Source organism: Lithobates pipiens, unplaced genomic scaffold (genome assembly GCF_037356315.1).
Source record: "Lithobates pipiens isolate NorthernLeopardFrog02 unplaced genomic scaffold, aLitPip1_a1.2 Scaffold_30, whole genome shotgun sequence".
Lineage (NCBI taxonomy): Eukaryota > Metazoa > Chordata > Amphibia > Anura > Ranidae > Lithobates > Lithobates pipiens.
The window spans coordinates 63,457,469-63,483,996 of record NW_027507791.1 but is presented as its reverse complement, the minus strand read 5'-3'; the positions used below and the strand labels follow the sequence as shown (position 1 = coordinate 63,483,996).

At 43.0% G+C, this 26,528-nt stretch overlaps 1 protein-coding gene across 4 annotated transcripts in view; it reads left to right on the top strand.

Moving 5' to 3' along the window:
- SYNE2 (spectrin repeat containing nuclear envelope protein 2) overlaps positions 1-26,528 on the top strand; it is a 529,925-nt gene that overhangs the window by 47,288 nt on the left and 456,109 nt on the right. For all 4 annotated transcript variants that reach the window (XM_077464352.1, XM_077464354.1, XM_077464353.1 and 1 more), the window contains exon 2: positions 21,702-21,818. In XM_077464352.1, coding sequence (XP_077320478.1) covers positions 21,737-21,818 — 82 coding nt within the window. In that variant the 5' untranslated portion in view covers positions 21,702-21,736. The remainder of the gene's footprint in view (positions 1-21,701; positions 21,819-26,528) is intronic.

Sequence of the window (26,528 nt, the reverse complement as noted above, 5' to 3'; positions counted from 1 at the left end):
TGTTTCCAGTGTGAAAGCCCGAGGGCTTTCATACTGGAGCGGTGCACTGGCAGGACGTCAGGAAAAGTCCTGCCAGCAGCTTCTTAGGAGCGGTGTGTTTACTGCTCCTCCACCGCTGCTCTTCATTGAAATCAATGATTATATAAGAGATGATCCGTAAAGGAAAGCATCAAACTTTTCAATATCTTTGACGCCGACATCCCAAAACATGTAAATAGAAACATCCCCTAACAAGGAGATCACAGTACCCCCCGGCAGGACTTTTAAGGCAGACCAAAATATGAGTAAAAAATTATATTACAAATTTATTCACAAAAATAATACACAAAAACATTTTGCAGGACAGTATAAAAATCCATACATATATCAATGTGTGGAATCGTACATGTAAATATATAGTCTGCACAACATCAAAGGTTTCATATATGATTTTATAATGTGAACTCCAAAACGCCTGACGTGTTTCAGGAAAGAATTCCCTTCTTCAGCCTTCTTCAGAGGATAATCTAATGCCGCGTACACATGATCAGACTATCCGGCGGACTTAGTCTGGCAGACAAACCGCCGTAAAGTCTGCCAGACTGCGCAAACGAGCAGAGCTGCCCACACACTTGATTATCTGCCGTACTTTTGAAATGAACGGACTTGCCCCCACACACGGAGGAAAGTCCGTTCATTTTGAGCGCGGCTCCAGGTAGCCGGGACCAGCGAAGGGGGCGTCTCTGGCCCCGTCACCTGATATGGAGTTAAAGGGGAAGCCCTACACTGAAAAAACGGCGTGGGCGTCCCCCCCGGTCCATATCAGACCCTTATCCGAGCACGCAACCCGGCCGGTCAGGAAAGTGGGTGCGGACGAACGAGCCCCCCCTGAGCCACACCAGGCAACTTGTCCTCAACATGGGGGGGTGCTTTGGGGAAGGGGGGGCCGCGCGCCCCCCCCACCCCAAAGCACCTTGTCCCCATGTTGGGACTTTGAATGAAGCATAGCTGCAAGGTAGGTATGTAAGGACATATCTGAAATTCATTGGCTAGGTATAGGATTTGAGGGTAAACGATAATAACATGGGTAACAATAATATGAATTGATTATATTTCATATATGTGTATACATAAGTACATATTATAACAAGGTTTACAATGATAATCAACATCACAAAAAATTGCATGATTAAAAAAGACAGAAATAATCTTGGATGGATTGAAGCATGAGACATTATAAATAAAGTCAGGGAGAATTTCAGATACATGCTTGCAAATGGTAGCATAAAAGCGCTCTACGCGTTTCGTGGAGTTCATCCACTCATCAGGAGCAGTTCCAAGGTTAAAATTATCTACAAAGAGATAAGTGAATGCATGAAGATCAGACAAAATCAGCACAAAGGGCAAAGGAACAGAGAGAGGGAGGGAGACTCAGCTCCCTCAAACACTCTTACTTACAATAAGATTATTTCTTAGGAAAGAAACTGTTGACAAATAGAGGCGCTGTGAAAAACAAATCTCCACCGGAGCTGAGGCAAAAATCTCAATGACCACAGAGCACCACAGTTGATTGGGAGTGACACATCTAGGGCCCTGTAATCCCAGAATAACCATATATAAAAAGTTTTTCCAAAGAACCTCTGTGGAGGAATAGAATAAGTAAGTGTATAATTATATCTGTACAGGAACAAGTGAAACGAAGTTACAGTGCCAAGAGGTAGTGAAGCCAGTGAGTAAAATCATTAAGATGAAAGGAGGCATATAGCTAAGCCAAGTAGGTTGGATATAATTGGTGTGAAAAAAAAAAAAAAAAAGATATATAGTGTGAACAGTGAAAAGCAAAGAATAATCCAAAAAAAAAAACCTATAATTACCATAACTGAGGTGAGTGAGTGTCAAACAGGATACATTAAGATAGTGAGGAACATAGTTCAACCGGCACGTGTCAACTAGTGGTACGGTATAGCCGCAGAGACCACCTACGTCACGCTGCGAGATCCAGGGGGTGGCGGTGTCAGCGTCCGAATAGCTGATAGCCTTCGGCAGCCGGCTCCCAAACCACCTCCTAATGAACGCAGATGGACACTCGGCAACCCGCCGCATGGCGTCAACAAGTGACGTCATGCGCACGGGGCGTGGCGTCGATGCGATGGAGGACCCGCCCACGACGCTGCGTCCAAAAGGGCGGAGGGAAGAGGGAGGGCCCCAGGGCGCATCACAGCTCCGGAACTAGAGATATACATCAGCAGCCAAAACAGAAAAAAGTATATAATGTATACAATAAAAAGCCCAGGATGCTGACCCGATCACAAATGCAGTCAGAAATACTAAAGGTAATAATTGAATGCTACCGCAGTATTATGCTTCCATCCCTAATATCTAGACATAAAGAGGGGGAAAGGGGAAATTGGGACTTTATATGAGGCAAAGAATGTATAAATTCATCTACCTCCATCCCTAATCAAGTATTGTAGGAAAAATAGGGTGGGACTTTTTCCTACAATACTTGATTAGGGATGGAGGTAGATGAATTTATACATTCTTTGCCTCATATAAAGTCCCAATTTCCCCTTTCCCCCTCTTTATTGTCCCCATGTTGATGAGGACAAGGGCCTCTTCCCGACGACCCTGGCTGTTGGTTGTCGGGTCTGCGGGCGGGGGGCTTATTGGAATCAATAAGGGGGCCCCCGGATACCGGCCCCCCACCCTTTGTGAATGAGTATGGGGTACAATGTACCCCTAACCATTCACCTGTGAAAAAAAAAAAAACACAACACACAAGGGTTAAATTAGTTTATTGCACAATGGCCGAAATGCGCTGCAAATCCAATGGTAAAACGCCGCTAAAAATAGCAGCGTTTTACCGCCGACGCTATGGGCAGCTTGGGGTGAAAGCCGTCTAATGTAACAGGAGCTCAGCCCTGATGCTACCATGCTACAATGCTTAGTTGCATGGTGACACCTTAGTTCTAACTGCAGTTCTGCACCTTCTGGGGTCACCTCTGTGTCTGTCTGTTGATTGAACTTTAAAAGAGACTTTTAGAGACTCCCGGGTGCTGCTGCCACCATTCCTGGTAAGGGAACCAGGCAGTGAAGCCTTTCGGGTTCATTGCTGGTTCTCTACTGTGCATGTGCGAAGTGTGCTGCTCTTTGTAATTGGCCCAGCAGCGACGGAAGGGGACCTCCCCCCTGAAAGGTGCCAAATGTGGCACGGGGGGAGAGGAAGCATAAGTGGAAGTTACACTTTTTGATGGTACTCCATTTTTAATGTAAATCGGTGAAGTCTGATTGGCTTACGGTGTTGGCTCTCCCACATTGAGCCTGATTTCAGGTTTGTCATGATCCACATACTTATTCCAGGTCACTGACTCCATTGAAGCACGGCCAGGCAACTGGTATTTTCTTGTACACAGGGTTTTATTAAAGTTCAGTACAACATAAAAATACAGTAGCATTGATCATCATGGCATGGAACAAAAAATACAGATAACTTCAAAAAGGGATAATCTAAGTCGCAGTGAATTGTTCAGGGCCCTGAAGGCTTAGGGCAAATACGTATAACCAGCACTGGGTTATTGTCATCTCATGGGACCTTGGGATTTGACAAGATGCTGCACCTGATTTAATTAATAAGTCTTACAGAATCATAAGTGAAGCGATTATCAGACGCAATATTCAGAACCTATATTTTCTTAAAGGAAAATATATTTATATGTCAAAAAACAAAGAAGAAAGAAATGTTTTTTTACCATGTAACCATCACATCCAGGACTGAGCCTGGTGGATCTGAGAAGTACAAAGAGGACGGGGGGGGAGGGGAGAAGTGGTAGAATAGGGGTGTAGAACAGACAAAGAAAGTGCGTAAAGGGGGTGAGGAGGGTCGGGGGGTCCGTGGGAGGAGCGCTGGGTCGAATCTAGAATGGTTATGAGCCACCCAAGGTTGTCAGGAGGAATTTATCATGAGTTTCTGATAATATGGCTGTCAATTTTTCATTTACCATGATGTCATTTATGCAAATTTTAACAGCTTCAAAACTGAGTCGTTGTCTTCCAAGCCTTTGCTATGGTCATTTTAGTTGCAGTAAAAAGGTGCGACTCCAACTGGTGCTCTGGACGAAGCAGTTCTGCGATTGGCTTCCACTGAAGAGCCTCGAAGGGATCCCTCTTTAGATTAGTGTGGAATAGATTGCGAAACAGTGTATAGACCCTGACCCACAATCTGCACACCTACGGACATGTCCACCGGATGTGCGCCATCGTGTGCTCTTGAGAGCACCCATGGCAACATAAGGGCAAATAGGATGAAATAAAGCTATCCAATCTGGCTGAGGTGTAATACCATCTGTAAAATACTTTATAAGCATTTTCCAAGAAGAGAACATTCCTGGCGCATTTTTGGACAGTGTAATAGTCATGATCTGCCAGTCTTCTGGGTCCAGCTGTTTCCCAAGCTCTGCCTCCCACTGGGGGTGATAGGGTCTCAATGGTGTTTTTTTGGAACCAATTATGGCTGCATAGATTAAAGAAATTAGACCAGACGATTGGGGACGTGATCTGAAAAGGCTTTCAAAAGGGTTTAAAATATAAGGGGTGGGACAAAACTTTATTATATGTTAGAGAAAGTGTTGAAGCTGTAGGTAGCTGTAGTGCTCTTGGAGGGGGATATTGTGAGGCATGTAGGACTGCAAATTAAACTATCCTGGTAGGGGTGAACAAGGCGTGAATATCTGTAAAACCTTTCTCAGTCCACCAAGATAACTGTTCAGGGTTATCGCGTCCTGGTGGGAATAATGGACAGTGAAGGAGGCAAAGTCCCACAGCCAAAGAGTGTGCCAGACATGTTCCAATCGTGTTTGGGCGGTGTGCCTGTGGGAGCCAGGAGAGGTAGGCTATCGGTGTCGGTGAGAGTCCATTAAATAAGTAGTGGCCCATAATGGCATTTGATGTTGCTCATGGAGGCAAGATAGAAGGGCTATGCCTGCTGCAGTATAATAAGCTTGTAGGTTAGGAACCGAGAGGCCACTGTTGATCTTACAGGTGTACAAAACCTGTTTATTCTGGGTCTTGTGGAGCCCCAGACAAACTGCAGGCTCTTGCGTTGGTGTATGCGCAGAATATGGGAAGGGACCCGGACTGGCAGAACCCAAAAAAGATAGCAGTTTTAAGAGGTAGGTCATAAGTAGTGTCGTTTTTCTACCGAACCAGGACAACGGAAGATGGGACCAGGAGGGGAGCACATTTGAGCAAAATTGGCATGATGAAGTTCTGCATACGATGGAGTAAGCCTTATCCCCAGGTAGGGCAATGATGTCAACCACTGAAAGGAGAATGCAGTTTGTAGGGATTCCAGCTCTGAGGGTGGGAGGTTGATCATTTGCTTTAGATTTGGCATGGTTAACGGACAGGCTGGAGAACATGGCAAAAGGTGTTGGAAAGTAAGTTAGGGAGAGTGATTCTAGGTTTAATTGTGGACAGTAAGATATCGTCTGTGAACAATGATATTTTGTGTGGGGTATCCGCTACTTGTACCCCTGTTAAGTCTGGATGGGTTTGGATCGCCTCTGCCAAGGGTTCCAATGCCAGGATAAATGGTGGTGCCAAAATCAAGTATCCATGTGAATTAGTGAGATTGGGCTGAAATTTGAAGAGTGATCCTTTGTCTGGTTTGTGGATCATTACAATATTGGCGGTCCGCAGATTTGGTGTAAAGGGTTGACCATCTTTAACCGAATTATGCATGGCCATTAAATACGGGGTAATGACATCTGCCACTTTCCTGTAGTATAGTACTGTAAAGCCATCCGGGCCTGGTCTCTTGCCACCTTCAAATCTTTGATACATTGTAAAACTTCTGGGACCTGTTTGTCACAGTCCATTACGGACGTGTGAGTTTCAGATAAGGAAGGTAAAGATAAGCCAGTCAAAAAGGTGTCAAGGCCCTGGGGGGAAGACTGGTTGGGGGCAGAGTAAAGGTTGATGATGCTTTGACGAAATTCATCCAGTAAGGTAAGGCTATTATTGTAGGTGCGCAGAGTAATGGGGGCGTATTTTGGGGTAAAAATGCTTAATTTGTTGGCCAGCATCGAGTTAGGTGTGTTCACTTTGGCATACCATTTTTGGTGAGTTCAGCGTAGGGTACATTCTGCCTCGTCGGTTAAGCATAGATTCAGGTCCGTATGGGCCCAGTCCAAAAGTTTACGGTTGACGGGATAGGAGCTTGTTTGAAGGCCATTGACGATGCCTCTAGGCGCTATTCCAAAGAGCATCGAGCCAACTATTGCTCCTTGAGACAGAAATATTCCACGGAGGCTTTGCGGATGTCACTTAGGATTGCCTTAAAAGATAAAAGGGAATCATTCATTAGCCAGGGGAAATGTGGCTTACTAAGCAGGGAGTGACAAACAGTCAGGATAGGGTCGTGGTCCGACCATGGGGAAGCTAAGATAGAGGCAGAAAGAATTATAGGAAGATGTTTCCGCAGCATGAACATGTGGTCCATCCTCAAATGAGCATGGTGAGGATGAGAATGAGTGTAGCCCTTACCCAAGGGGTGAAGCTCTCTCCAGACTTCTACCAGGTCATGACTTTTTAGGGAATGTAAGACTTTTTTTTAGCAGCAGGAGAAGGGGGTTTGTGTTTCAAAGGGTATTTATCATGAGAGGGGTTCAGCATCACATTAGTCACCCGCCAAGAGAAGGGTGCCCTTCTGATGGGACTTCAACAGGGAGAAGATTTGAGACAGGAAAGGCCCTGGGTTGTCATTTGCAGTGTAGTAAGTCAGAATGGTCACCTCAGTGTCTTGGATAGTAAGTTGTAGTAAAAGGTAACTGCCATTAGGGTCCACTATCTGTTTACTGCATTTAAAAGGGACCGATTTTGCTTAGAGCAATGAGGACTCCTCTTTGTTTAGTAGGGCCGTTGGCCAAGTAGGCTTGGGGATAGCAGGCATCAAAGTATTTCGGGGGAGTTCATACCCTGTACACTCAAGGATAGCCAGTTCAGAGTCATGGGATCAAAAAGGTGCACCTAAAAAATCTTCTGCCCACACATCCTGGGGACTGAAGGAAAAGGAGAGAAGGGTAAGAGGGAGAGGAAATAAGTAAGAAGAGAGCAGAGGAGAGCAGGACACAGAACATGAGGAAACTGAGGGTTTCTTAGGATATAATGAAGATGGAGCATTTGAATGCATCACTGTGTGGGACGTGAGGCCCACAACAGGGTCGGATGTTGGCGAAGACAGTCTTGGCCACGTACCGATACATAGGCAAAAGCAGTGGTCTGTCGAAACCACAAGCCTTCGACAAAATGAAGTTATCGTTAAATGACATTAGCACAAGACCGAACAAACTTCTGATTTCATAATCCAAAAAAAATAAGCAAAAACAATAGGTCTTTATAAGACATGTAAACGATCCTTCGGGCACCTGGGGCCACCAACATCAAGTGGGGCAGCACAGGGGGACGATCACCCAATGCTGCCCGCTCAACACCTGAAATTCTATCAAACTATAAGGCAGAAATATATAACGTTGATAAGGAGATGGACATAACAACCAACAAAATAAGCAGTGCTAAACAAATCTTGGTAGAGTTCTAGTAACCTCCCACCCTATAGTTGTCCTGGAGTCACCTAGAGCATTTATAGCGAACGATAGCCAAAGAAGCAGTCACACACTGCCATACTTGTATCGATGCAGAGAGGCAATTGGTATTTTCATAGCGAGGACAGCAATGGCACTTTTTGTGTTTCTCACAACAGGTTTCCTTTAAATTCGTTTGGGTGTTTTCATTGACTCTATTTAGAAATGTCGTCAGCATTTCATTTTATAGTAATGTGCTGCTTTAGCATTAGATTGGGGTTCATAAATAACATACACGGTAAGCTATGAGATGTGCTTCCAAACAGTGTTTCTTATAGAGAAGTGCAATTAAATCCATATATCTGTGTTATTTGGGTGTGACCGGCTCCAATTTAGCAAATGTCTGTATGCGGACAGTTGAAGCCTATTCAAATTATTAGCGCGCCAAGCAGGCACAACAAACACTTCCTTTCAGGCGAGGCCAGCTGTCCTACATATCATGACTCATAGCCTTCACATGCTAGATCAGGCTCCCATTGTCTTCACTGTGACACTGATGAAAGCTACAGAGGGCTGAGATTCATGGCTTCCTACCTTTAGGATTCGCAGATTTTATTCTACACAACTGTATTTTTGGTTTGCATACACTATGCCAGGAAATAAGAACCTGAAAAAGGGATCCAAGGTATTCCAAAAGCTTGCATCTTCAACAACCTAAATGGCATAAAATAAATGGATAAATCCTAGCACACCAGTCTAGAAAAAACAAGCAATTAAGCAGAAGGGTAGGTGCTATAATCCCCATAAGAGATAAAATCCTATTAATCCCCTATATAGTAACCAGAACAAAAGTATATGGCTAGCCTACTATGTAGTTTTATGCACATTTAATTAAATACAAAAAGTGTAAAAGCAAATAATTTTCATTACAATATTGCTTGTAATAAATAGAACATAAATGGTCAAAGCTACCTGCAGTACAACCCTAATCCCAAAACAGAATTCAATGATTTGCAAATGTAAAAAAAAACATATTTTATTCACAGCAGAAAATGGTAATCATTAAATACTTAAACTGAGAAAATGTACCATATTAACACACAAAACAGAGTTATTTTGAAATTGATGGCGTCTCAACAAGGTTGGGACAGGGCCATGTTTACTACGGTGTAGCATCTCCTCCTCTTTTAACACTGTAAACATGTGGGAACTGGGGAGACCAGTGGCTGAAGTTTTAGGAGAGCAATGTTGTCCCATTCTAGCTTGATTTTTTTGTCGTATTTTTCATTTCAAGATGTGCCAAATATTTTCGTTTGGTGAAAGGTCTGGACTGCAGCCAAGGCCAGTTAAGCACCTGTACTCGTGCCTATACAGTTGACATAGATGTGATATATGGTTTAGCATTGTCCTACTGAAATATGCGGGGCCTTCCCTGAAAAAGGCATTATCTGGATGGGAACATCTGCTTTAAAACCTGGATATATATATATATTTCAGAAATGATAGTGCCTTTCCAGATGTGCAAGCTGCCCATTCCATACACACTAATGCAACCCAATACCATCAGTGATGCAGACTTTTGAACTGTGTGCTGATAGTAAGCCAGGAGGTCCATCTTTATTTCTGAGACACTCTGACTCTCTAAGCCCCCATACACACGGTCGGAGATTTCCACAACCAAATCCGTCAGATTTTGCCCGTCGGATTTTGTCCGTCGGATCTTGTCCAGAACTGTTGCATACACACGGTCGGAAAAAGTTGGCGAAAAATCCGATCTTTCAGAACGTGATGACGTAATTTCGTTAAGATGGGACTACATTCAGGCTAGTAGCCAATAGCTTTGATGTAGGAATTTGATCTGAGCATGCGTGGCACTTGGTCCGATCAAAAATCTCTACACATGATCGGAGTATGTCCGATCGGCCCAGTTGGTCGGGAAATATTTCCAACATGTTGGAAAATTGGGTCTGACGGATATTTTCCGACGGAATCAGTCCGATGCATACCACACACAGTCGGATTATCCGGTGACACGGTCCGATAGGACACATTCCGACGGATTCTCCGACCGTGTGTGCAAGGGCTAAGACTAAGTTGCTCTTTTTTTTTATTTTTTATACCTAATCATGTTACCAAACAGATGCCAATCAACCCAATTAGTTGCAAAATGTTTTTTTCAGCTCTTCCTTGTTAGTACCACTTGCCAGCTTTTTCTGTACTGTCCAAACTTTTTTTGAGATGTGTTGCAGCCATCAATTTCAAAATTACCTTTTTCCTTTTCTTAAAATTTTCTCAGTTTGCTTTGTTTTCTATTTAATGTTCTGAATAAAATACGGTATAGGGTCATTGAGATTTGAAAATCCATTGCATTCTGTTTTATGTAGATTTGACAGTGTCCCAATTTTTTTTTGTTGGCAAAGAGATTGAAATTCATACAAAAAATCAATGGTATAAACAAGGTACATATTCAATAAGTGAGTGGATCACGCTTAAAGAAGTCACACAGAAGTGAGGGGTGAGGTCTCAGAGTGACATTTTGGGGTATAACCCCTTCTTCCAAAGCAACCAATAGAGGGTATCACCTAAACATCCACCTTTTTGCATGCTTTGAAAAATAAACCTATTGAAGCAAAAATGCAACACAAAACGTGTGGTATGTGTGCCTATATGTACAGTATATGTGTAATAAATATATATGCACATCTTTCATATCTACCTATTGCAGCTTTTCTCAACCTTTTTACCATAAAGAAACCCTAGAAATAATGTTCTGGTTTCAGGTAATCCCTACTAAAAATAAATATATCTGAAGATAACTGTACATTAGTTAAATCATATTGTTGGTATAAAAAAAAGGGGCTCGTGCACCGATGGTCGGTGGAAAGAATGTTAATTTTGCTAGTGGTGGACAGTATGTTGTCCCAATTCATTTGAGGACTTTGGGAAGAATTCTCCTTACAATGGTGGTCAGTGGGAATAATACATCCCCTTCCCCAATACAAATTTCTAATATGATCATTGTTGTCAGAAATATGAAAGAAGAGAAGCTCCACTGGTCTATTTGCAATCACTCTGCTGATTGACCTTGGTACAGAATTATACAGGCACTTTCAGGCCATCCACCATTGCTCATAGAACCCCTAGCAACCTCTGGAGGAATGCTAAGTTTACTCAGAACCCTGGTTGAGAGAGGCTGACAGAGGAAAGCTTTGAGGTAGTTTAGGAGGGGCATTCTAGAACTTAGACCTTGTAGCTTGAAGCCTCCTTTTCCTTGGGGATCTTCATTGCTTTTGACCACTCACCATCAAGAGGATTCCTCACCTGCTTTTATGACTTTGCTACCTTTTTGGTTGAAACACTTCATATCCTTGCTCAACAACGTGGGAGCAGTAACGGGGCAGCGTCTCACTGGTTTGGCTATTGAGAAAGCTGCTATGTATGACTAGGATAGTTTTCTCTGTGCTCCCTCGGAGATCCTGTCATTGGGGAGTTGCTACCAACAACAGGATCGCTATTGTGACACGGGCTTTAATTTCCTTGTTTCAGAGCTTCCAGGCTTTTCCAGAACTGTTTGCTTTGTACTTCTTGTGTTAGTTTTGGAGGTTAGTAACAGCTTTGCCTTTCAGTTGGCACAATTTGATACCATTTTGTTCTCTACTTGCACTCTTGGGTCTGCATCAAGAGTTCAGAATGGCCTCTGCCTGTTCCTGCTTGGTCTTCCTTCAATTCGATATCTGTACTGTAAAGCTTGGGTAACCTGGACATGTTTCAACAGGAAGCATCACTTTCACACTACAAAATGAGCTGGAAGGATTTTGACTGCCAGGTGTAGTGATCTGCTATAAATAAAACTATATGAATACTCGTATGTATTCATCTTTGACATCTGTAGACGTAGTACTGAGACCGTACTGGCCTGCCTGTTTTTCAAAGCCCAACTCAAGTGTACAGTTTGGAAGTTGGTGGGGGGGGGAGTCAAGTGTTCCATATCCATATAGTCAGATGAGGTTGTATGTTTGCTTGCAGTTTGTTAGCATGGGCGATCTATGGGAGACACCTAGCACAGAAGAACATGTTACCAGTAAAATGTTACTAATGGTATAAACAATGGAAACCTTTACCATGACACATCAAACATCGATGTCTGTAACATCTAGCTCCTAAGAGAACCTCCCAGATGACTCACTCCAGTAAAGTTAAAGTAACAGTGAAAAGAGGTGTTACCATGCAGCAAAAAGTAACAATAAAGCCTAAAAGAAACAGCAAATAGAAAGTAAATTAAACCATTAGACTTATTAGTAAGCTGATTTGTTTCAAATAATTCAAATAAAAGAATGAATATATAAGTAAACTTCGAAAGCTACGCTATATAGCTATATGTACTTCTAAGAGACAAAAAACTAGGTGGTACCAAACGTCAGCACTTTCCATGTTCAGTTGGTTTAGTTTTCCAGTTGCTTGGTTACTTTAGTGCATGTGTGTCTAACACAAGTCCTACAGGCCAAATCCAGTCCGCCAGGCCGTGTCACGATACCCTCTCACCTTTCCTGCAGCTGTGGCACCCCCTCTTCTCCTCCTCCAGCTTACCTCAGCAGATGGCAGTAGAGTGGAGGACAGAACTCCTCTGCCAGATCCTGCACCTTCTCTGTGTAGCCTTGGAGAGGCTTGTCTCATCCCCCTCGCCCCAATCTCAGCAGTTGGCAGGAGAGAGGAGATCAGTTCCCGCACCTCACTGTGCAGCGGCAGAATCCCCCAACTCCACCTCCCCTGGTCTCAGCATTCAGCAGACTACAGCAGCTGACTCTGGTCCTCTTCCTGGCTCCTGTACTTTCTGCTTTCCCGTGCTGTCCCCAGCTTCTTCCTGGCAGCAGCACAGAATAAAGGGGTACCCTGTGATGTAAAGGATGGTGGAGAGGCTCTGACATCTGATTTAAGGGGGAGTGGGGTTTTCTGGATATCTATTCTTAATTATACATTTGCCCTTTGAGGGCAACCATAATGCTGATGCAGCCCGCAATGAAATTGAGTTGGACACCCTTGCTGGATCATAGCAAAAGTTGTCAATTCTTGATCCGTGTTCTTCTACTCTTTACATTTACTTATAGTTTTTTTTTTTTTTTTACAACATAGAGGAGCTGGCTCGTAAAAATTTGTAGGAAAGTCCATCATGGCTCTTGTTACCTTGCTCCAATATCTCTTCATTGCTACTCGTTGCCCTACTGGGATTTTTTTTTTTTTTTTTTACCTTTTTAGAGCCCTTTCACACTGACGCCCAGACGTTAGCACTAAAGCGCCGGCCATTTTAGAGCTGTTTTGGCGGCACTTTTCATCCGCTAGTGGGGCGCTTTTTAGCCCAAAAAAATGGCAAGTCCAGTTTTGCTTTCAAAGCACTTTTTAAGGCACATTGGAAGCACTGCCCATTCATTGCAATGGGCAGGGCATTTTGGGAGCGCTAAATAAAGTGATCCCAACCCGTGCCAAAGATGCTGCTTGCAGGTGTTTTCGTACCGCCGTAGTGTGAAGAAACTGCAATGAATGGGAGACGCTTTTCAGAAGCTATTTCTAGCACTAAAGCACCTGAAAACCGCCTCCGTGTGAAAGTAGCCTTAATGCAGAGAATGCATTTAGGTAAAAAAAACATTGACTTTAGTACTAGGGATGAGCCGAACACCCCCCGGTTCGGTTCGCACCAGAACCTTTGAACGGGGCAAAAATTCATAGGAAGTTTAGAACCCTATTAAAGTCTATGGGACTCGAACTTTCAAAATCAAAAGTGCTAATTTTAAAGGCTAATATGCAAGATATGCAACAGACAACACCAGCAATAATGGGTATCTTCAGGTGTATACTGTGCTGGAGGCACACAACACCCACTTTAACTCCTGCAGATGCCTGTGTTGGAGAACACTAGCAATAAAGGGTAGATGCAGGTGTATACTGTGCTGGAGGCAACACCCACTTTAACTCCTGCAGATGCCTCAGAAAAGAACACTGTCCCTGCTTATCTTGCTCTTTCCCTGCACGCCAGAAAACACTACACAATGCCGCCGCGATGGTGGCCTTGTATAGTGTGGGGCATGTACTAAACCCCCTGAGCTATAATTGGCTACAGGCATCCTGCCTGTGGCCAATTATGGCTCTCCTCGCTCCCGGCGCTGTGATTGGCCAAGCATGCGGGGGTCACAGTGCATGCTTGGCCAATCATGAGCCAGCAATGCACTGCGATGGCGTAGGTCATTGTGGGCCGATGGTAACACACGAATATGGTGCGAACGGTCTACAAAGTTCTGAATTCACCAAACAGACGAACAGCCGATGTTCGAGTTGAACACCGAGCTCATCCCTATTTAGTACCACTTAAAGTTTTTAACACTCATTTGTGCTGAAAATTATACTTCTCACCTTCATTCCTATTACATACTATCTGTGTAATTCTGTTTTTGCATACTGTATTTGTGCAGTTTCCAAAGTACTCAGATAAAGAATTTCAAAAATAAAAAATCATTGATTATTTGAGCACCCATTTGTAAAACCACCCATATCAAAGAAATGCACTAACGTTACTTATTGGTGCTTTAAAAACAGTTGTGGCACTCCTATATATTTAATATTCCACTGCCAAGGGCGGTGTACAATATCTAATGTCATAGTTTACATCTCTTCAGTTTTCACAGTGATAAAGGATTGATCGGTAATTGCTATGGGTTACTAGGGATGGGCGAACGGGTCGGCCCGAGCATAAGTTTGGGCCAAACTTTGGTTGTTCGGACGTTCAGTGAACAATGAACATTATGTGGTGTTCGCAGCAAATTTGAAAGCCGCGGAACCCTGTTAAAGTCTATGGGACACTAACATGAAAAACCAAAAGTTCTAATTTTAAAAATGAAATATTCCTTTTAAATATTGTGCCTGGGGGGTGTCTATAGTATGCCTGTAAAATGGCACAGTTTTCCCATGTTTAGAACAGTACCACAGCAAAATTACATTTCTAAAGGAAATACTCTGGTACGAGTATTAAGGGGAACCCTGCTTCAAAATTAAAAATTCCCCGCAAAATTCATACCAGACCCTTATCCAAGCACGCAACCTGGCAGGCCACAGGAAAAGAGATGGGGGGGGGGGGAGTGCTCCCCCTCCTGAACCGTACCAGTCCACATGCCCTTAACATGGGGAGGGTGCTTTGGAGTAGCCCCCTAAAGCACCTTGGAAAAATAAATAAAAGAAAAGCGCCAACAGCTCTGCCTCCATGGGAGGCTCTCGCAGAGTGAAGCTACTTCTCAATGACAGCTGTTACATAGCTGAGGGCGGGGCCACTCAGTGACGTAAATGGGTGACCCGCCTTCCTCCGAGATCACGTGGCGTCAGAGGGGGCGGGGTCACCCGTTTACGTCACCAGGTGGCCCCGTGTGAGATGGATCTACATCGCATGACGTTTTTATTTTTTAATAAAGGACTTGTCCCAAAGTGTCTCCTGTCTTTTTTACTATTTTTGACACTTTTTTGTTAAATGGTAGGGGTACAACATACCCGTTATCAATTTACATAGAGGGGAGGCTGGCATCTAGGCGTCTCCTTATTAAAGGGGCTTCCAGATTCCGATAAGCCCCCCCACCCGCAGACCCCCACAACCCTTGCCCGGGGTCCCCATCAACACGAGGACAAGATGCTTTTGGGGGGGCTACTCCAAAGCACCCTCCCCATTTTGAGGGCATGTGGCCTGGTACGGTTCGTGGGGGCACTCTCATCCCCCCTCTTTTCCTGTGGCCTGCCAGGTTGCGTGCTCGGATAAGTGTCTGGTATGTATTTTGTGGGGAACCCCCTACTCCATTTTTCTTTTTTTGGTTCGGGGTTTCCCTTAATATTTATACAAATAAAGATTGTTGCGCTGACTCAAAAAATATAAAACCAAAACAATTTTTTTTTTTTTAAATGGCAGCTCGCACTATATTGCAGGGAACAATAAGCACAATATAAACAAAGAAAATGCGGCGCACAAAGCAAAAAAATGATATATAAACGCATTTAATGTAACACATTCCAAAACAGGTACTGAAAGTTCAGTGAATCCACAACAGATCTCCCTCCACCTCATTCAGCAGAGATAAGGATAGTAGGGGTCCCATCACCGTCACCCAACACGACAGACCCTTACCATCAGTGCAACGATAATGCACAAATAGAAAAAACACTCTGCTCCACTACTCCTCACAAGCAGTACTCTGGAACCAGAAATCTCTCCAATCATGAACATATATTTGGATTCCCATGCAGTTCAGCAGTCATGTGGAAAAATAACAAAGCTCATTGCGCAAATATCTTAAACGATGCCCAATTTATTAAGGAAAAACAATTCCACTCACATTTAAGTTGATTAAAACAGGCAAAGAACTGAAGCGTCCAGCGCTTCAGTGATAGTCACTGTAGTGCAGTCTGTCCGGGTCCCACATTAAGCCAGGCTCTGCCCAACGTTTCGTCACTCAAAGTGCATCATCAGGGGCATGACGCTGGACACTTTACACAGGAATGTGTTACTTTAAATGCGTTTCTATATAATTTTTTTGCTTTGTGCGCCGCACTTTCTTTGTTTATATTGTCCTTAATATTTATACCAGACCCAAATGGCCTGGTATTGGATGGTGGGGTGAGGGGGGGAATCAATGCCATTTTTTTCAGGAGTTTTATCTATATTGCCGAGACCTGACAATACATTACGGCCACGATCAGTTTTAAATGACTTTTTTTCCTTTAGAAATTTAATTTTGCTGTGGTATTGTTCTAAACACGGGAACACTGCGCCACTTTACAGGCATACTAAGGGCACCCCCCAGGCACGATATTTAAAGGAATATTACATTTTTGTTTCCCTTTAAGCATTATTAAAATCATTGCTCCCGAAAAAACGGGCATTTTTATATTTACTTCATTTTGCATTGCTACATGTCCCCTGCGGCAGGACCCGGGTCCCCAAACACTTTTTATGGCAATAACTTGCATATAAACCTTTAAAATGAGCACATTTGATTTTTCATAATTGTGTCCCATAGACTTTAACGGTGTTCGTCTGCATTTTTTGCCTGTTTGCAGGTTCTGGGGCAAACTGAACTGGGCGGGGGGGGGGGGGGGGGTTGTGGTGGCCCATCCTTTTGTATCTCTTATGCCTCATACACACGATCCGCCCGTGTGTAGGCTCCGGCTAACTTTTTTTACCCAAAAGTCTGGCCGGCCGGGTAGCGTCCTCGGATAAGGGTCTGATATGGACCTAGGGGGGACCCCCACGCCGAAAAGGGATTCCTCTTTAAGTCCATACCAGGCTACCTGGAGCCATGCTCAAAATGAGCGGACTTTCCTCCGTGTGTGTGTGGGCGAGTCCGTTCATTTCAAAAGTACGCCGTACTTAGTCCGCCGCAAAAGTACTGTGTGTGGGCAGGTAGCTCGTTTGGAAAATCCGGCGGACAGTCCGCCAGACTAAGTCCGCCAGATAGTCTGCTACAGGTGTACGTGGCATTAGCCTTCCGAGGCCCCGTTCAAAAACAAAACAAATTAAAGGGACAGTTTTTGAAAAATTTGTTAATAAAATAAATAATACAATTTTTTTAAAGCGCAGCCCCCCCCCCCCCCGATACTCACATGCAGAGGTGTGTACGCTTATGTAAATGGTGTTCACGCCACACATGAGATAACGCCACTATCATTCTAGTGAGAGCAATCATTTTAGCTGTAGACCTCATTTCGTGAATGTAAACTGGTAACCTGTAAAAAAATGTTTACAGCATCACCTATGGAGATTTGTAAGTATTGTAGGTTGTTTGTCACCATTCCACGAGTGTGTGCAATTTTAAAGCGTGACATGTTGGCTATATATTTACTTAACATAACATAATTTTTTATATTTTAGCAGAAATAAACTGGGTTATATATATATATATAGTATTTTATATATTTTTTTGCCTTAAAAACCACTGTGCAAATACTGTGTCAAATAAAAAAAAAATTGCAATGACCACCATTTTATTCTCTAGGGCCTCTGTTAACAAAAATAATATATATATATATATATATATATATATATATATATATATATATATATATATATAATATTATGTGTGAGTAATGTTTGGGGGTTCCAAGTAATTTTCTTGCAAAAAATATACAATTTTGAAATCTTGTAAATGAAAAGTGTCAGAAAGGCCTGGTTTTCCAGTGGTTAATTAGGTTTGATTGAGTCCTGCTGTGTTCACATATGGTTTAATTTTCTTGGTCTTGCTAGAAGAAAATGGTTCTGACGGAGAGAAAGGAACAGTAGCGAGCGGAATAAAGTAATAGCATGTACGATATTGTTATAAAGGTGTCAGGTCATGGACAATTCCAGGTTCAGAAGAATAAAAGACTCGAGCAGGAAGCCTGGAGGTTCGGGAGTGGCTTTAGTGACGGTGGAAAAAAAAATGCAACCGGCTTTGTTATGGATTACAAAAAGCGGTTGCCTAGAGGCGTTGCAAGGCATATAAAAATAGTAAGAAATCGGCTAATGGTATGTGTGGGACATGTATATGATTACATATGTGTGTTTCAGCACAGTCACAGTAAATAAGTGAATGGTTATTGTATATTTTTTAAATTTGCCCATAAATCGCACCCCACTGAATCGCATGTGAATTGAACAGTTATGCGGTGCTGTTCCTGTGCGATTCATTTTGCGGTTCATATTGTGAGCCAAGGCTAAGTGAAAACACCAGTGAATCAATTTTAAAACCATGAAAACAAAGGCATGAAAGACTTTACAAAAAAAGCACAAAGCAAGCCATGTAAGTGATGATGTCTGCTGTAATATATGGTTTCTGATGCGGAGGGTTTAATAATACCTTCAGTCTCCTTGAATCAGAATTAAGGACTAAATTCTGCAAGTGACACTGACGTTTTCAATGAGTGGACTAATGTTCCCCTGATTTAAGAAGAGGATCGGTGTACTGGGCCCAGTACAGGAGGGCTGACTGGCTGTACTGCCACCACAATGTGAACCTGGCCCTCATTGTTCATTAATTGGGTTCTTTATGAAATTTGCATGGATTCCTCAGTAGGGGTTTAAAACTACGTCTAAATCGGATCACAAAGGTGTTATGGGAACCTTTGCGGGCACAATCATGGACAATGGGCAGCATTGCACAACCCTGTAACGAGCAGTTGGCAAATCCCTCCATGGCTGGCATGTTATTTGTCTGGTCTCAGAGCTGCAGTAGCAGTGGTGTGTTTATCAGCTAATAAGCCACCCCGAGCTCCTGATTTGTAGGTGCGAGCGTTTCCTAGCACGGTGACCATGGCTGTGCTTTTACAAAGACTTGCTAAAATCCTTTAAGCTGATGAGATTAAAATTACAATGCCAGAAGAGATCAGATTTAAGCAAATCTATAATGAAATGTCAATTTAACTACTTGGGAACCAGAACGTCTTTTGTTTTATCTTTTCATGTTGTTAATATGGTGAAACCGGCTCCTTTTATCTTGTGAGATGCTATAAAAGTTTTATTTTTGAAACAGAATTATGTCACCTGTTAACTGGAGCGTTGATTATGGCAGATTTTTATTGCCCACAATCGGGGTTCTTTTTTTATTTGCCAACAGCTATCAAGTGCAAGGGCCAGTTTGATTAGATATAAACTGACTGTATTAAGGTCTCAATGCACACAGACATTTATTATCTCCAAAGTCCTCGAGCGTAAAATCCCCCGGCGTGTTCCCACTCCTGGTTAGATGCACGTGCCTTGTACTGCTACCAATACAAGTAAATGTGTGTACATGGCTGTTCTTGTATAAACCCCAATCACTTCTGCATCAGAAGTAAAGTGGTTGTAAACCTCAGACATGCAATATGAACCAATCATATCTCCCTATATTCTGTTCTTGTCTCAATCTTCAGCACTAAGTGTCATGTCTGTCTGCTGCTTCTTTCCTCTAAAATCAGTATGAGTTTCTTCTGACAAGTTTTTCTGACACCAAGAGAAAAAAAGGTGTCGGGGAGGGAGCTCTGGCAGATTAACAATCTCAGCTCTGTTTTTGTGTGAAGGGGGGGGTCATCCCTTCCCTTCCTTTCCCTTTCCCTTTCCCCTTCCCCTCCCTTTCCTTTCCTTTCCTTTCCTTTCCCTTCCCTTCTCTCCAATCAGCTCTCAGAGCGCTCCTCACTGAACTTTGCAGAGTGTTGTTCAGCCCCCCTTTTTTCTGACAGACGAGCTTTATACGTTCCAGACTTTGAACTAATAGAGCAGATAGACAGGTACAACTTATGTAGGAGGATTTGTTTCACCTCTGTGTATAACCTGTTGCCTGTCAATTCACTGGGTATTTATAATGGTTTACAACCACTGTAACCGACGCAGGCACATACAGCATACCCCACTTTTGTTGTACAAGGATTTCACGCTTCTAGATTTTGGAACTAATGTTTACATGCATTTTAACCCCTTAATTCCTGAAGGTACAATAAATCTTAACACCTGAACCCAGTTTTGTGATTTTGGCATGTGTTAGGCTGAATTGACACATGCAGTTGGTGGGGGGTAAGAACAGGGATCTGAGCCGAGTTTTCTACTGCCCATGAACTGCTCCCCCTTAAGCTGGAAAGGCAAATGGATACGGTTTTATACTTGCCACGGCATCGCCGCACAGCAAGAATTATACCCCCATCCTATTAGATGAGCAGTACCATCCACAGAATACAACCCATTTAAATTACTGGTGGCCACACTGCAACGGCGTGCAATGCACATGGTTGTCACACAGTGATGTGGGCTTTTTGGGGTCACAAAAACGATTTGAGGTGGCGGCATATCGTCTGCTTATGACCTGTCAAAACACCCTCTGAAAAGAGATCCATCACCAATCACTCTTCAGAGGGTAAACATTAGTAAAATTGTACATATTGTTGCATCTACTTAGTGTAGTCAAGTAGATAATACACTATACCTTTACACACACATGAACTTTAATGCCATCCCAGTCTTAGTCCGTAGGGTTCAATGTTGATTTGGCTCACCCTTTGCAGCTTCAACTCTTCTGGGAAGGCTGTCCACAAGGTTTAGGAGTGTGTCTATGGGAATGTTTACCCATTCTTCCAGAAACGCATTTGTGAGGTCATGCACTGGTATGGACGAGAAGCCCTGGCTCGCAGTCTCCTCTCTAATTCATCCCAAACATGTTCTAAACGTGTTTTCTATCAGGTTGAGGTCAGGCCAGACCAGTCTAGTTCCTCCACCCCAAACTCGCTCACCCATGTCTTTATGGACCTTGCTTTGTGCACTGGTCCAAATAATTTGGTGGAGGGGGGATTATGGTGTGGGGTTGTTATTCAGGGGTTGGTCTTGGTCCCTTAGTTCCAGTGAAGGGAACTCTTAAGGTGTCAGCATACCAAGACATTTTGGACAATTTCATGCTCCCAATTTTTTGGGAACAGTTTGGGGATGACCCCTTCCTGTTCCAACATGACTGCGCACCAGTGCACAAAGCAAGGTCCATAAAGACATGGATGAGCGAGTTTGGGGTGGAGGAACTTGACTGGCCTGCACATTTCCAAAAATGCTGGTTGCCTGTTGTGTTTTTATTTTATTTTATTTTTTTCAGACACACAGTGTCAAGCATGCTTGTTTGTGGTCTTTGGCTCAGAAAGTACTGAATTAATTGGGTCAGCATGCCTGGCAGCTATAATTTTCAGAAGGATAAGTTATCAATGGCTACTTATTGCAGGTACAGGTAAAGTTGATCAGTCTGGTTATAATTGGTAAGGCTGGCAATGAAGCTTGACTTTAGACTTGACTTTTTTTCTAGCCACTCAACCCAATTTAGCTTCTCTAATCTGCCTTTGTAGTTTAAAAAGTCAACGAGTCAAGTATGATTGCTGCTGGGGTACCCTATTCTAGTTGCATCGAGCAGTCTGGTTGGGGCTGATGCAGCTCTGAATCCATTGTGGAAATTGAACGCAATCAAATTTGAACTTTTTTTTTTTCTCGAAACGAATATAGAATATCTATAGGAACAATAAAAATAGCTGCAGGGCAGACTGGATGGAGATTCCTGCTGCTCAGAATGCTGATAATGCACTTTTTTATGTTACCTTCTGCATTCATTCTGAAGCTTAGCCTTTCATTTCTTATTACAGACCCAGGAAGATTCATCACCTATGAGCTCTACAACATGTCCTCCGACAGTGGGTCCTCCATATCTGCTGGAGAGGATCAGCAACTCGCCATAGATCAGCTTAAACAAGTGTTACAAGGTTAGTCCCCCCTTTACTTTTGATATTTATTTTCAGAAAACAATCCATTAGAACGTGGAAAGCACATAGACCTAAAATAGATCACTAAAGTCTCACGTAGCGCCTAACATTTTGAGACGGGAATGAGGGACACCTACTAACAAATGTATGTAGGCATAGGGCACGCCCCCTGCCACACCCCCTTAAAGGGGAATTAACCAAAAAAAGTTTAATTTTTTTTCACAAGGACTTTCTTTTTTACCACTGCTATTCCTTCATATTGGCTTTTAAAATGTACAAATGCAGCAATTTAGAAATCAGATGAAAGGTTTAGCACTGAGGAACACTTTTTGAGACGGGAATGAGGGACACAAAAGTGCATTTTATACACAACTGTATAGATCAGACCAAAATGAGGGACAAATGAGAGGGAAAGAGGGACATTGCTCCAAATCAGGGACAGTCCCTCGAAATCAGGGACAGTTGGGAGGTATGGTTCCATATAATCTGTTAATGCAGTTTCACTAGTATTTCAATATTTTTCTTTTGGCCTAAACTAAAATAATATCTGGTGATCCTGCCAATTAAGGTCCTTCAGGCACCTCCTGTTATGGGGTGACAACACTTGTCTATTTTGTCCTTCTGTGTTGTCACGTGCAACATAGACTTCTACAAGGAAACTGTAAGCGTCCATGCCAATACAGGTTCTGTCAGTGTCAGCATCAGGAAACCCACCCCCCGTAATGCCATGTAGCCACTGCTGGAGCAAGTGAAGGAAGTCAGCAGCGCTAAGATACAAAAAATTAAAAAAATCTAAAAAAAAATTTGGGGTGATTGCCTAATACCTTTGGGTGCTTTAGCAAAACTAATCCTAGTAACTAATAGTCGCACCCCATTTGTGGCAATGGACCTGTTCAAATTGGTGCAACTCAAAAAAGGTTCCTGGACTATTTGTGTGTGATTTCAGCGCAACTTGCATTTACATCTGTTAAATGAAGCTGCACAGATATCAGCAAGGTGCACATGAAATAGCACTGCTTTGAAGTCGCGCTTAAATAGTGCAACTTCAAAACCACACTGGTATGAGCCAGTGCTAAATCATAGCTCCCAACTATCCCTGATTTGGAGGTACTGTCCCTGATTTTGAGCAATATCCCTCTGTCCCTCGCCCCCCCCCCCCCATTTGTCCCTCATTTTGGTCTGATCTATATTGTTTTGTATATCAAATGCACTTTTTATCTATCAAAAAGTGTTTCCCCAGTGCTAAACATTTCATCCAATTTCTAAATTGCTGCATTGTAAATTTTAAAAGCCAATATAAAGGAATAGTAGTGGTAAAAAAAAGGTAACCTTTTGTTTTGTTTAATTCTCCTTTAAGGTTGTGTGGCAGGGGACGTGTCCTATGCCTACATACGTTTGCTAATAGGAGTCCCTTATTCCCATCTCAAAATGTTGGGAAGTATGGCTAAATATCCTTCAGGTGGGCCTTCATATGATTTATTGCTAATTTTTGCTTTCGGGATTCCGGTGTATGCATGTAATCGCCTTTGTGAAGGAGGCCTAAGGCTTTACATCTACTTCAAAGTAAGTTGACTTTTCTTGATCACTTATAGTAAACAGGAATAGGAAGCATGAGCAATATCAACTGAACATAGACTGCTCAGCCATAATTTTAATGGTTATCCTGTATGACATCTGAAAGTTTGTGAGATAAGTAGCTAGTAAACATGCTGTTCCTGAAGTTGCTGTTTTGAAAGAAGAGAAGATGGGCATCGCAGTTTGTTGTGTATGGGGCTGTGTAGCTGCAGACTGGTCAGGGTGCCCACGCTGACACGTGTCCACAGCCAAAAGTGCCTACAGTGGGCATGTGTTATGTGAGTATCAGAACTGGACCATGCAGCATTGGAAGAAGGTGGCCTGATCTGAATCATGTTTTCTTTTACATTATGTGAATGGCTAGGTGTGTGTGTGTGTGTAAATTCCCAGGGAAGATATGGCGTCAGGATGCAGTATGGGAAGAAGGCAAGCTGGCAGAGGCAGTGCGATGCTTCGGGCAATGTTATGCTGGGAAACCTTGGGTCCTGCCATTCATTTGGACGTTGCTTGACATGTAGTTTAAGGAACACTACAATGAGTTTGAAGTGTTGATTTGACCTCCAAATTTTCCATATTTCAATTCAAATGAGCTTCTGTGTGATGTACTGGAAAAACCAGGCCAATCCAAGGAGTCCTTACCTCACACCTTACAGGACTTAAAGGATCTGCTACTGATGGGTTGGTGCCAGATACCACAGCGTACCTTCAGAGGTCTAGTGGTGTCCATGTCTCAACAGGTCAGGGCTGTCTTGGCATGACTGCCAGGCACCTATCCTTTTTCAGAAGGATAAATCTGTAATGACAGCCTACATATTATTTTAGTATAGGTAAAGTTGATCAGTCTGGTTATAATTGGTAAGGCTCAGTAATAGGTGGGTGGGTATAAAATTATGGCTGATCAGTGTATGATTATAAAAATGCATGACATCCACCCATAGACCTAAAAATCTTCGCCCAATTCAGTCAACATCAGCCTCAGCAGACCATCAACATCTTTCGTCTGTTTTAACATTTTACACTTTTTTATTGTATTGTAGCTGTATGTACTTTGAACTCGTACACTATAATCGGTTTGTGGCGTTTTACAAGACCATTAGATTTTTTGCATTGACAGATCAATAGATGGTAATAATGTTGAACTGCTGCCTTTTTATTTACACATACCAGAAATTACTTTAGGGATCAGGCAATCCTACAATATTATTGCCCCTCCCTGTTTATTTAGGAAACACCTAGAGATAAAACAGGACCAGAGATACGAACGTCGACTGCACTTTTCCTTTGACCCTGCCTGGTTGTGTGTGATTCACATCTCACCACCCTGTGCTCTACCCTCAGCGAAAATATTGTCTTTGAGATATGGATACTGTATATACCAGATACAGCATATACTGTGTGTATAGATATTATAGTTATAATTGTATGTGTGTGTATATGTGTGTGTGTGTGTATGTATGTGTATATATATATATTAATAAAAAAAAAAATATATATATATATATATATATATTATTAGTTTGTGTACGTGGAGATATTTTTTTATATATATTATATCTCACTATAATATCTATACACCCAGTATGTACTGTACATCTCTATATCTATGTACACACACTGTATGTTGGGTGATGAGTGTAAACAGAGGTATGTGCGTGTCTTCTAGCTCTAAACTGCTCCAGGAATCATTTGAGCATTCATATTGAGAGAAAAACTGAAAGCCATGTTGATGTTTTATTTAATGTTGCTCACAGGCTGCAGGACATAGAACCTGTTCTAACACATTATGTAAGAGTCCTGCGAAGGAGCTATGTGATTTCTGATTGCACCTTTGGCATGTTTTGGAATGAGTGATATTAATTTGGAAGTGTAAGTGAACTGGAACTCACTAACTAGTATGTAGCACCCTGGCATTTAGGCAGGGTTGCTATAAAGATTATCTACCAAGTGATAGTTGCCTTGGCTAATTGTCAGGTGGTCAATTGATTTCACCCTAACTCTGAAATTGCTGCACTTCTCTCTTCTGTCACTAGGTGGCCGGGTACCTGGTGACATTAGACAAGACAGGGGCATTGCAAGGACAGACTAGGAATGAATGTGGTGACTCAGCCAAAGGGCAGGGATTTTCTTGGATCACTTAGCCTGCTGGGAGAACGTATTTATTTGGGTGGAGTCAGGTGATCGTGGTTCTGTGCCAACTGGATGGCTGTCTGGGTGGACATGTGATGTAGTGCTTCGGGTTGCTAGGCCATAAGCCTTGGGCCTATCCCGGGGACATCTGGCTGCTAGGTTGTCTGAGGGCCTATCCATAAACAAATGTTCTGCTGGCCGGAGAGCAAGCTGTGGTCAAAAGTAGAGTGGAAGGTGTCACCACTAAGGGACCATCCCATCCACCTTGCTACCATAGACCACTGTGAGTAGCTGAAGCAAGTACCTGAGCAGTATTCTCGCCAGCCGGGGATGGTGAAGGATCAGGATAATTTTAGCAGGTGCCAGGCCAGGGACCCAGCCAGTGGAGGTGACGCTTGGGGAGCATTATTGTGTGCCAAGCCAGGGACCAAGCAGGCCAGCAGGGTGACTCTTGAGGGAGTATCTAAGTGCCAAGCAAGGGACCCAGCAGAGATGCGGGCTTGACACTTGAGAAAGATACTGAGTGAGAAGATTGGAGGAGCTCAGAAGATCCAGTGACAAGTGGATCTGTTGGTCTAGTAAAGGACTTGGAGCTCAGCTGAGTGAAGTTCTACAATAGGAGATTGTAGAAGAAGTGGCGGAGTTCATTTCAATCGTTGTTAGAAACCATTACAAGATTTTTGTCATAGGAGACAGTGGTCCTACTCATGCAGATGTGGTGTCTATCTGGATGCCTTTCCCTGCATGTCTGTCTGCCTATAGAAGTCTTCCAGTATTAACTGGCAGACTCTAGCTACTAAAGGGTGTCCTGGCCCTAACTCACTCCCCCACAGTAATATTAAGAGACAATAATCTCTTTGCATTCAAGAAGTGTCTGGTACCCATCAATCTACCTTGCATTGCACCCACTATGCCCTGTAACCCACTCTACACAGAATTGATGTCAGCTGTCCCTAACTCTGGAGGTCACCATTAGGCCTAAAGAGGCCCGGGCCTTGGCTACATGTA